Source organism: Apostichopus japonicus, chromosome 15, assembly GCF_037975245.1.
Source record: "Apostichopus japonicus isolate 1M-3 chromosome 15, ASM3797524v1, whole genome shotgun sequence".
In the NCBI taxonomy this organism is placed as follows: Eukaryota; Metazoa; Echinodermata; class Holothuroidea; order Aspidochirotida; family Stichopodidae; genus Apostichopus; species Apostichopus japonicus.
Genome location: NC_092575.1, coordinates 23,085,614 through 23,097,797, shown reverse-complemented (window position 1 = coordinate 23,097,797; position 12,184 = coordinate 23,085,614). Strand labels below are relative to the sequence as shown.

At 34.8% G+C, this 12,184-nt stretch overlaps 1 protein-coding gene across 4 annotated transcripts in view; it reads left to right on the top strand.

Moving 5' to 3' along the window:
* Nucleotides 1-11,974, top strand: part of LOC139980529 (uncharacterized) — a 290,788-nt gene extending 278,814 nt beyond the window's left edge. For all 4 annotated transcript variants that reach the window (XM_071992232.1, XM_071992233.1, XM_071992231.1 and 1 more), the window contains 14 exons: nt 873-1,196; nt 1,734-2,225; nt 2,408-2,634; nt 3,075-3,236; nt 4,014-4,166; nt 4,880-4,940; nt 5,642-5,958; nt 6,346-6,523; nt 7,086-7,409; nt 8,256-8,485; nt 8,991-9,134; nt 9,487-9,639; nt 10,091-10,151; nt 10,529-11,974. In XM_071992232.1, coding sequence (XP_071848333.1) covers nt 873-1,196; nt 1,734-2,225; nt 2,408-2,634; nt 3,075-3,236; nt 4,014-4,166; nt 4,880-4,940; nt 5,642-5,958; nt 6,346-6,523; nt 7,086-7,409; nt 8,256-8,485; nt 8,991-9,134; nt 9,487-9,639; nt 10,091-10,151; nt 10,529-10,830 — 3,128 coding nt within the window. In that variant the 3' untranslated portion in view covers nt 10,831-11,974. The remainder of the gene's footprint in view (nt 1-872; nt 1,197-1,733; nt 2,226-2,407; nt 2,635-3,074; nt 3,237-4,013; nt 4,167-4,879; nt 4,941-5,641; nt 5,959-6,345; nt 6,524-7,085; nt 7,410-8,255; nt 8,486-8,990; nt 9,135-9,486; nt 9,640-10,090; nt 10,152-10,528) is intronic.
* Nucleotides 11,975-12,184: the final 210 nt, after the last annotated feature.

Sequence of the window (12,184 nt, the reverse complement as noted above, 5' to 3'; positions counted from 1 at the left end):
AGAAGACTTCCTGTCCGTGCATATAGTAGCTATAGCTGAGAGATTGTAAAGGTGAACCTAGGGTAAGGGGAAGGGGAGGTAGAGTGGTAAAATGCTCTCTATAGATCAAGCATTTTCTCACACACAAAAAATGAATCTCAACATCGTCATCAATTCATCATCCAAACTAGAGCAATTAATATCAAACGTGCAGTAAACGCCTGTTAAAGGTGTGGTGTTTGGATACAAAACTCCTACAAATTTGAACTGACAGAGGGTTAAATTAACATACATGTTAAGGAGCAGCATGGCCCTTCATGGTTGGTATGTTTCTATAGTGTATAGTATGATGTCCAGATGTTTATGTTGCTGGGGTCAACAAGCAAATAACATAAAGCATACCAACACCTCCAATGTCTTTTTTGTGAAATATTATAGAAAATAAAAGCCTTACCTAATTCCTCGTTATGATGTTTCGACTTGTCGGTCATCAAGTGAGGTAGAGCACACCAGGATCCTAAAATCTGAAGAGTATTTATGATTTTGAAATCATTTTATGTTAAATATCATCAAAAGGCTATTGCAATGCTTTAAAAAGGTGCCAGTAATGTTGGTATGGTAACACTGAGGCTTGTTGTGTAGATGAGCAGTTACATCAACAGTACTTTAAAAAGCAATTAAATTTATTCATATTCCGCATACATTATAGCTTATTCAGCTATAGAACTGATTTTAAAGAAAAGTATTTTGTTGTTATATATCAATGTACAAGTCAATCTAATAATCAACTGATAACTAGGAAAATGTGATCTCATCTATAGTCAGTTTATCAATTGTCTTCTTGTGCTGAGTGTAATCCTTAACTCTATTTTATCCTTTTATTTTCATTTTAGCTGATTACGGCAGATTAATGGTCAATGTTGCCGATGATCTTACTCTAGACAGCACTCTGAAATTAGCAACTCTGTTTGGTCTACCACCAGCAGAAACTGATATGTTACGCAGGGTTTCTCTGATAGAGACACCAGGAATCACTCTGATTAACTTCATGAAGACACGAAACATCATCAATTTGTACGATGTCACTAACCTACAAAAGGGTTTGGTTTATATTCAGCTAAACCGAACAAATGAAAACCTTTTAGCTCCATATCAGTCTAAAGTTGACCCCTTTCAGTTTGAGGAGAACCAAGCACCAGAACTGCTTGCCTGGCCTGGTAAGTATGAATAAAATGATGCAATCAAATACATTAAACAAACATATTACAGTACAGTCAGGGCTTAATATGCTGCTTTCAGGCAACTTGTTATTTTAAACTATTTACTATCACTGTGCATGTATGGTAAAAGTAATTATAAGTGGATCTTTTTGTCACTTATTTGTTGCCATTTGGTTCATTTTTTTGTCATAAAAAGATTGAAAATACAAAAACCCTCAAATTTAGGTCCCATGGGATTAGCCAATATTTCAAGGATCCATTTAAGCCATGTGGTCACTCTCAGACACGATGCTAGAATCTTTGAATCTCCTGTTGTCTGCTGCCACTAGTCAAACTCTCTAACACCTCAAAGCGTGTGAACATATTGTATAATGGTTCCTTCATTACGTACCTCCTTCATAAATCAATAGCAAGGCTGCGGTATTGTTGAAAATTATTTTATTAATGTGGCTCAGTATGGCAATCCAAAAAAAATAGATACATATATAAAGTTAAAGCTTCAGTTACTAGTGTTTGGGTTTCCATTATTTTTAGCTGAAAATGTCAGATCTGTACCTAATGATGAATCAACTCCATCACAAGGTTCTGATGAAAGAGAGGAAACAAAGGAAGATCACTACCATAGTAAGGAGAGCTTGATGGAGAGACCAGAGAGAGAAGAACTACCAAAACAAGGAAAAGATTCACAAATACTTGAAATGAGGCACCATCATTCATATATTGAACACATGGTAAAGTGTGAAGGTGGAACTATTAGCATCATGGGGGTGCATCTGGCTATTCCTGAAGACGCTGTATCCTTTGATCATGTAATTGCTGTTAAAGTTATCTATGATCCTGACATACACCTCCCTGGAAGTGCTCGTAGGGGCAGAATGACACCCCTGATAAAACTAGAGCCAGAAGGACTTGTCCTCAACAAGCCAGCCCAGCTGACTATTCCTCACTCAGCTATTATCCCTGAGCCAGATCGACATGATGTTATTATCTTCACTGGTCTGAAAGATGAAGAAACTTCACAAGAAGGTAAATATGGTGACCAATAAACACTTTTTACTCAATTGATAAATGTACCAGGAGAAATAAAATGAGTTATATGCTGGGAATCGTTACAGTAAAATAGGTCTTAGTTAATAAGCTCTTGATATTTACTGTATTTAAGATTACCAAGTAATATATTTTGTATAATATTACTTACTATACAGTAGGTGAAATAACTTGGACCCAAGAGAAATCTACTGATTGGAAGCTACACCCAGAGAAGATCAGTCTTGATATTAACATCCTGAGCTACGTCTTTGTTAATTTAGTCAGCCAAGAAACAGAACAGAAGCATATATTCCGTATTGTTCCATTTATCAATGGGATACTTGATGCCAAAGATGATGTCTTAATAACTGTTTGTTTCTGTAAGGACAGCGATGAAGAGTACAAGGTGAGGATAATCTCCTGTTACCATGGTGATATACTGTATGTAGCACCTTGAGGTCAATTCTGCTTTGTACTTTGTTCTGTAAGTCGCATAGTGGGAATCTTGCTTTCTTTCATGATTTGTATAATGAATTTTATCGTATTTTACTGGCAAATTATGAAGTGATTGGTTAAGGGTGCATTTTTATTGATTTATCATAGCACATTCAAAGAGAAAACTCTATTACTTTTGAAAAAAACATAGTTTACACTTAATTTGCAACAACGATTAAGAGGATCTGTTGAAAACATGCAACAATAATTGGTGATTTTAGTAAATTAAGGGACAAAAGCTGCTGTTACTTGATATAGCAGTATTGATGAAGAAGAATGAAGGCACAACATATTGCATAATTGACTCTGCTATTTTTTTTAAATTAACTTCCCCATTTTCTTATGTTTTAGTTGCTGTTAGAGGACCACCAGTCCAAACTGAGTCTGGGAAACTATACAACATTTCAAATTACCCGGACATTAAACGACGGAAGTGATGATGCTTCTTACATTGATCTGATGATGTCATCACCCGGTGATAGTTACCATCTGACGAAGGAAGAATCAACAAAGGTTTGTAATAACCAATGCTATTAAAGTTTGTCTTCGAACATTATATGTAAGTTGACTTGTAGTCAAGGATTGGTTACCTAAAGTGGTTCAAAATGTTGTAGAGGTTAGAATATTGGCCCTACAACCACTACTTTCTGGTTAAAAAAACCCAACAGGTACTAAAATCTTTGCAAAACTTCTGGTGGGCAGTGTTGTTGAGCATATCATTGTGAGGGTTGTTATTTTCGGTTCATGACTTAATAGATGAAATTCTTTGTTCTTTAACATGGTTTCACAAAAGACTTCACCCACCATGTCTGCACTCTGGTGATGATTAATGGGGATGTCTTTTATTTACCTCCCTTTGTATTTGGAGGTAGTGTTCAGATGCTGTGGCAAACTCTCACTTGCTGGAGTGGGATGTTGATTAGGTGGCTGTCCTGTGAGGAAGAATGATTAAGACAATTACATGCCTGCCTAGTAATTTCTCTGAACACTCATCAAAAGCAGAAGGATTAAAATAAGCCGGTATTCATCTTCAATCACATGGATATCCCTGGCTCGACTTTGTTTCTGTAGGGTTCTTACCCCATGTGACAAACTTAACCGGAAAGTTGTTATGGAATTCTATCTTCACCAGCTGCCAATGAAATGTAAGAATTTTTATTTGGCCACACGTCTTGGTTCCTTACCAACTTTTCCTTAATTCTCATACATTTATGTGGCATTGCTTCTTTGCATACATAACAAGCATTTTCATCCTCAGTACATTGAACTTCAATATCTTTCATCCATTAGCATGTAGACATTGATCACCTCTGTGCTGCCAGTAGAGTCTCTCATCAGTTCAGACTTAACAGAAACAATGATGGAGACACTGACATGGTTGATGTGAAGCTAAAAGTATCACAACATGAAAAGAACCAGACAGCCCTTATCCTCCAATCAAAGGTGAGTTATATCTGCTGATTGTCTTCCAGCTGTTTGTGTTCTCATATGTCTCTTAATTACATAATATTAAGCGGCATCTTCTCTCTTCTGATCAGTTATTCGTTTATTCATGTCCTGTCTGTTGAAAGTTATGCAGCTGTTTACCAGGTGATTGAATAATATCAGTGCTGTGACTGAATTGTAGTTATTCGTTGGCATGTTCTCTCATGGATCTTTTGCATTGTAATAATAATGGTGGATGACAATTGAATTTAATTGAATTATAGTGGCCGGTTATTGAAGTTTTTTTTCATTCTTTCCAGTGATCCTGCTGTACCTAAGTTTCTTATTTTAATCCTGTTTACCACTTTGTCTGACACTTTGGTATTGCTTTGTAATAAATGAGTAACTCAAAATGCAGTGAAATGCTGAAAAAGTATTTATTATAATACAAACAGGTCAACAGCTATTGTAAATTTTGTTTTATTTGGCATCTTAAGTACCCATTAAATACTCCATAAATGATAGGTATGTTGTCATCAACATTTCTTTTCTTAGGATTTCCAATTTGTATTATGTGTTAATTTTTTCTGTTTTAGCTCTATGTATCTAGATTACATTCCTACTGTAACCTAATCATTTACAGGGTTGTGACAGATATTCTGCACTATTGTATGTTAGACTTTCTGACATTTAAGTTTCCATTATGCATATAATTTTTTGTTTTCCTTCAGGTGAAAAACATTCTCTTATCTCCAGAAAGCCAGGAAATTCTTTTCAGAGAACTACATCCAGGTGAGTTTATAAGTAGAAGTTGAACAAATGGTTGGACTTGGCTAGTTTTAAAAGTCCACCCTGGCTAGCTGCAATCTAAGTGAAGTTGGAACCCCCCCAAAATATGAATGCTCTATATTTGATCTTATACATACACCAGGTAAGTGTGTATTAGTGGAGATGGAAGAGTATTTAAGCACACATAGAGTGCATGAACCCAGGTGAGTGTCTGAGTAGATAAGGTAGGCACACCTGAGTGTTACTTATATAACCTTAGTTTATTGGGAAATATTTGATCAACATAAACAATTATCATGGAGAGAAATTTAATCCAAAAAAAGTTATCTTTACACGCTTCATTTTCAGTTAGTATATTACTCACTTCCTACTTTGTAACAAAAAGCAACCTTGAAGGTGAAGCTGTATACAAGACTAGAATTTATGCACAAGACAAGGGCTTAAAATTGCAGAGTTGCATGCAAGTTGTTGGCAGTAAACTTAACCAATTTATTGTGTGCACCAACGGTTGACCTGCACACCAACATTGTCATGCAAGTTGCATGCTTGTGGGCCAGTAGTGTACTATAATATGCACGTTAGTTGTGAACGTTGCTTTTTGTTCAAAACTGGCACACAATTAGCATGTGGTTAAGGCCCTCTAATCTGACACATGTGCTATACTTTTTCGATTGTAAAGTAAATGTTGTTGTTCTCACTTTCAGACTTACACAAATATGAAAAGTTTAGAGAAGACATTGCAAAGCTTCTAGATAAACAACATTGTCAAAAGCTAGGTGTATATTTTGAGCTCAAGCCAGCAGAAAATGAAACAATTCAGACAGCAGCAGAATCTGGAAAGATGCTGATGAAAATATTGGATGAAAGAGAGCTCATCATGCCAGACAGAATGATTGGAATGTATCAAGGATTGAAAGCTATTCACTTTAATAAGGTTGCAAGACTGGTGCTGGAGTACATTGGTACATCACAGGAGAAGAATGGGAAGGAAAATGAAGGAGAGAAAGATGATAAGAAAATGGTTTGTGCTTTGCAAAAACTTGTTGAGACTTGAGACTATATCTTGAAGGAAAACAAGGATCAATTTGAATAAAATCAAGAACTTAGAATGGATTAGTACTGTACTTTCTAATAAGAAAATTATCCTTATTGCTGTCATTCAAGTCATATAACAGAAGAAGGAATTACTCTTCCATTACTAATAAGTCCTCCTTTAATCGTAACAAAATAACAAACATTTAATCATGATTTTATGCTTTAGTACTCAAAAGTTAGGTGTGTAGAGATCAAGTGCACAGGAAGTCTTTTTAGAATATTCAAGTGCAGTAGAGAGTTTTCTATCTTCATGAAAGTGCGATAAAAAGTATGAGTTCTATAAACAATTTGTAATATTTCAACATTATTTTAGGTAAAAATTCCAGAGAAACAGGAAATCCTTTCAAAAAGGGAACCAAAGTTGTCAGTCAATTTCAAACTTTTGTTAGAGGAGGGATACAAGAGACTGGATGTCCAAAGAGCCTTGAAATTGTCACATGGAAAACTGGACTTGGGAAGACGGCTGTTGCTGCTTGCTAAGGAAGAACATGGTAAAGTACATTATAGTTTTAGCAACATGTGTATTCCTTCTCTATTTGTTACATATATAGTTATTCTCAATCTTATGTGACATTCTAGGATCATTGCAGTTGTTTCATTAGACCCTTATGTTTCAGTATTTACCAAAATGAATGATTTTCTTTATTTCTGTATGAATATATCATTTGCCTCTAAAATAGCTTCAAGCATGTCAATGCTAGAGGAATATGATATACCCTGCATACTTATTATTGTTTCTGTACATTAAACATGTCATTGATTGTTTCATGTTTAATTCAATGATGCTACTGTAACATTTGTTGCAGATAGTTTATTACAGGTCTTACTCTCTCTTTCTCATATCAAATCTGTATTTGATTCTCAAATTTATTTTATTTTCTTGAATTATCTACAAATAGCCTAAAATAGGAATATGAAAACATCAGATTTTTTCTTTTAACAGAGGTTATTATCATATTCTGGATTTAAAACAGGGGTTTGCATTAACATATGTTTCATGAAAGTGACAAAATAATTTCCTTTCATATGAAATGTATTACTTTTCTCCTCCAGAGAGACTTCCTTTGTTTCCAGGGTCCAATCTTTATAAAGAACAATACTTTGATCAGCGTGGAGGGGAGATTTTTATCGCAGGTGTTTGTCTGCGTGTACCAGCTGGGGCACTACACACTGGAAGGATTGTTAGTCTTTGGGTTTCTGCTGACCCTGCCATTAAAGGACCCATCTCAAACAAGAGTCTAAGGTTGACCCCGTTTGTGAAATTTGGTCCAGAAAGCCTAACCTTACACAAGCCTGCCACCTTGATTATTCCACACTGTGCTATATCTTTAACTAACCAGATGGGTATTGATGTGTACTCTGGTGTATTACAAACAGGTATGTTTCTTTCCTAGTCTTGTCTTTTATACTCCAGTGAGCTTTATATATAGTCACTAAAATATTTGTATGATCAACAGAAGTATGTATATGAGCTTGTGTGTACCACCTCTTGACTTGTAAACATGGTTTGGCCAAACATTGCATAATGGTGTTATTTGACACTGGGCGTATGGTGCCATATTACATAAAAACAAAAACCCTACATTTCTGTAGAGGTCAAAGTCTGAAACATTTGTAAGCAAAATGATTTAAAAATATGTACTATTTAGATCCACTGGGACATATAAAACAAAGTGTTTTGTGCTGGTTATAAGGTCATTTGAGGTCAATATGTGTCAAAGCCTGAAAACCTTTCAAACCTACGTAACTACTAAAGTAAAACGAATGAAAGTCACACTATACGTGAAACCACCTGAGTACACAAACACAATATTGGCAAGAAAATTACTCAACCTTCTGGTTCTGTGTAATGTAGAAATCAATATCTCAAGAAGGAGGTGATGTCCAGACAAATTATCTCCATTTCAAGGAGGCATTCTCTTTTTGGTTGTACAAACATTTCAAATGTTGCACATTTTAGGGAGAAATAAACAACATTTCCAAAGGAAAATGATACCATTCAAGCTTTCTTATACTTCAGGGTTTTATATAGTGACCTTGCATCCATACATAGAGTTAGAAACATGATATTGCACTATTTTGATGTTCTTTGTATGTAGAATTGTATTTTCTACCTTCAGACTGTCCCTTTAAACTCATATACGGTATGGTTTAGGATTGGTGTTCTACCTTTCACCATGTTATAAAAGCTAACTAGCAAAATGATTTTAAAATTTTCTTCAGATAAATCTGTCAAGTGGAGCTTAGAAAGGAAACACCTCAGCTGCTCTATGAACAGTCAGCACCTTGCAGTTGAAGCTGAGAAACCCTGTCTCATCGGTTCTCATGTCCCTTTCATACCCAAGATGAGGAAACTTGTTTGTCTTTTACCGATCGTAAACAGAGTTTCTGAATCGGGCGATCAATTGACAATCCATCTTTGGTTTCATAATGATGACACTCTGGAACATAAAGTAAGTAGCTGATTTTGTCGGCTCAAGTGGTGTTGCTTAAGTATCTGATGGATTCCAGTTGTCTGCCTTTGTGAATGACACATGGTTCATGCACATGATTGTATAGGATTGATGCAGTGTTAGCAATAGCTATTTAAGTCTTCAATAATTTATTGCTATTGATCATTTCAAACTTGCAACAAGTATGTAATTACAGACACATTTGTAAACACACCTTCACCAGGTGTCCCCAATTTAGATAGCACAGAATTCTATTTCGTAACATAATCTGTCAGACTATTAATGGTCTTTGATAATGCATCCTATTAGACACTCTATGTATTATATATTTATAACAGCTCCCTGATTTATCAAACGATGGCCACCTCAGAGAGGGCCATACCGGGAAGATGTTATTGCCTGATAATCCATAGGATAACTAAGCAGTGTTTGCATTGATGTTAATATTAAAATTAACATAAATAATAATATAATATTTAATTGTTTCATTTTCTTTTATTAATAGAGTCTTATCAATGAAGAAATCTACCAGCAAAAAGGAACCATAATTCATGATCCTGTCTCCGTTGTACTCAAATCAATGACTTCAATTTTACATGTTAGCACCAACTCCAGTACATCACAGTGTAACACACATCCTAGAAAAGTGGTTAGTAATTTTGTCATATATGATCATTTATTTATGATATATTATATATTATATAAAATGTATAATGTATTATTATTTATTCTTAGCATCATGTACAGAAAGCAGTTAATTCCTGTTTCACATATTTACAACTTTTCTTGCATTTTCCAATGTATACACCTGGATGAAGACAGGCAATTGATGTTACTACCCTTGCCCAAATCCAGATCATAACCATCCAGTCGTCCAGTACTGGGACCTACATTCTTTAAATTTCAAGCCCATTGCCCTAACAACTTGACCACCATGTTCAAGACTCTCACAAGTTTTATGAATTAATAATTAAAAATCTATTGAATTTTCTCTCTTCAAGGATGTTGCTATGGAAGCGGTATGGTTAAAGAACAGACACAAGGTAGAATTCCATCTTCAGAATAAAGGGATCAAAGATCCTGTCAATCTGGAAATAGAAGCAAGATTTGGGATGTCCATGAAGAATCTTTTCCAGTTTAGCATTCAGTTGCAGGTAACTTGATTTTGGTTTCAATTAACACAAAGCAAAATTTGAATACAAGGAGTTTAACGTTTCACTTTGGATTTATCTTAGCTACTGAGACTCCTTTTATATTTACCTTTTATTTTAGTTGTTAACCATTTTTACCTTCCATAATTAAGCCATTTCTTTATTTCTATTGAAATCTCTACTTTGTTTGCCTAAATTGACGAACTGATTTCCATCATACAGGTTTGAAATATAATGTTAAAATGAACACAAAAAAAGGCCTTTGGACAAGCTGTCTTCATATCACAAATGTAATACATACAAAATATCCTAAACAGTAAGTACTAATTAGCGTATCTACAAATATCACTTAAACCGTGTTTTGATACACACTGTCAATTGATGGAGGTGAGATATGCACAAACTAATTTTCTGGGAGAGTCATCAAGCTTTCCTCTTCATTTTATCTTCACAGATTGACAAATTACTACACACTGACCAAATCACATCTCCATTCCAGCTTGTCCTACCTGAATGTGAGTAATTAATTACCTTATTAACAATTTAAAATCATGTTAATTATTTGTAGGACATATGTAAAGTGTTGAGGTTTGCTTGATAATCCTTTCATATGAGATGTGTAATCTTACTTTTCATACATCAACATTTTACAAACTGCCTACAAATGAAATTCAACCACCTGTTTCAAAATGTATATTCTGTTGAGTATTTATGTTGAGTTTCATCGAAAACTCTGAGCTTTTAAGGTTTATTTAACCCGTGTGTGTAGAAACAAATCACTGTTGTCTCACAATTCTGCATGTTGTTTGCATGACACGGGATCAGTTTAATTCATTTTATAAAAAGTAGTGTATTAAAAACATTTTCAATTTCCTTCCTTTCAACCTCACAGCCATCATTAAATCTTTTGATCAGCTAAAGCAGAACTTATCAGAACATCTTGATGTAGACAAATCTACCCTGCTGGCAAATATTTTCCAACTTTCTGAGGAAGGAATTACTGAGATCAAGAAGCACAAGACACCAGGAACTCTGTTGTTAGAGAAGCTGACCAAACATTCACTGATATCTCCCACAAACATCACAAAATTGGAAATTGCCTTAACAGAACAAGGAAATGAAAGATGTGCGAAACTTGTCAGAAAATTCAGAAGTAAAAATCATGTAGTTGAAGCTACACTGTGCCCAGAATAATGACTGAAATCATATTTTGTGTTATTGTAAGCAAATATTTATGAATACAAACATCATATCACCATTGGCGCTGTACCCAGAAATGTATTCACTTGAGAGCGGGTAATGAATTTGGTGAGACTTTTTTGTACAAACAGTTATTTACAGTGAGAGCTTAAAAATAACAACGGGACTATAAGTGCAATTACACGTGTAGGAGTTACATGAAATATTCTCCTCCCTGTCTAACATGGTTATGTATGTATATACTCTATGTGACTATGTCCATATTGGAATACTTGCCTTTTAGGTAAACAATTACAAGTAACATATGCAGTCATGTCAACATATGTGTGTGTATGTCGCCCTACTTTGTCAACATAACATCTCAACAGCAGTATTAACGTTGACAGACCTGATAATATGGATGTATAGCTTCCCTATTGTGAGAACAAGGTTGTGATTGTTTTGATGGCAATCAAAGGTCATGTAAGTTCAGCAGATGGCAAAATGTGAAATCGTTTAAGTTCTATATCTGACAATAATAACTTTGTTTTTATATGAAAGGTGCACTGTTCTTAGAATCTCCAACACATTTGTTTTATGAAGTCAGTCAATGTCGTTGAGGTCAACATATATTGAAACCTGGCAAATGTTGTACACATGGTGTCTTAGGAAGTGAAAAGTGTTCAATCTTCTAGACACCTTTAGCAAATTTCTTTGCCATTTGATAATGTTGGATAACATTTGAGCGATGTGTCAGTTTGTAGATCAACCTGTCACTTGGTGTTTAGTAATTCCCATCAAGATTGGCTACTTATTAAAGGTATATTCTGGTGGCTCAAAACAATTCTTGGAAATTGACTGCTTTCCTTTGGTCAAACCACATCCTCATAACGTTTTTTTTTTGTGTGGAAAGATATGAATCTGTCAAATTTGATCAGGAACTTGTGAATGCATTTGGAATTAACAGAATGAATGTCATCATGGCAATTGAGCTGAAAATGTTTTAGTTTTTTCTTCATAGTATATATATCATGTATGCAAAGAAGTATAATAAAGTTAAGAAAAAGCTGAGAGCTGATAAACTATCTGGCTTTTCAAAGAAATGTACATATTCAATGTATTTAATTGACAATACAGATACAAACTCAGTAATCATTGATTATTCCTATAGAGTTGTTATTACCTGTAAGTTGAGGGTGATTGGAGGGGGACTTTATCAATGCCAAATGTATCTCTGGAGAATGTGTAGGCAACAGATTCAGAATACATAACAACAGACCTCTCAATACTCATTAAGGTACAGAGATCATATGATTCTCATGAAGACCTTGTTTATAGCTTTTACTATGGCAAACCCTTTCGTTCATAA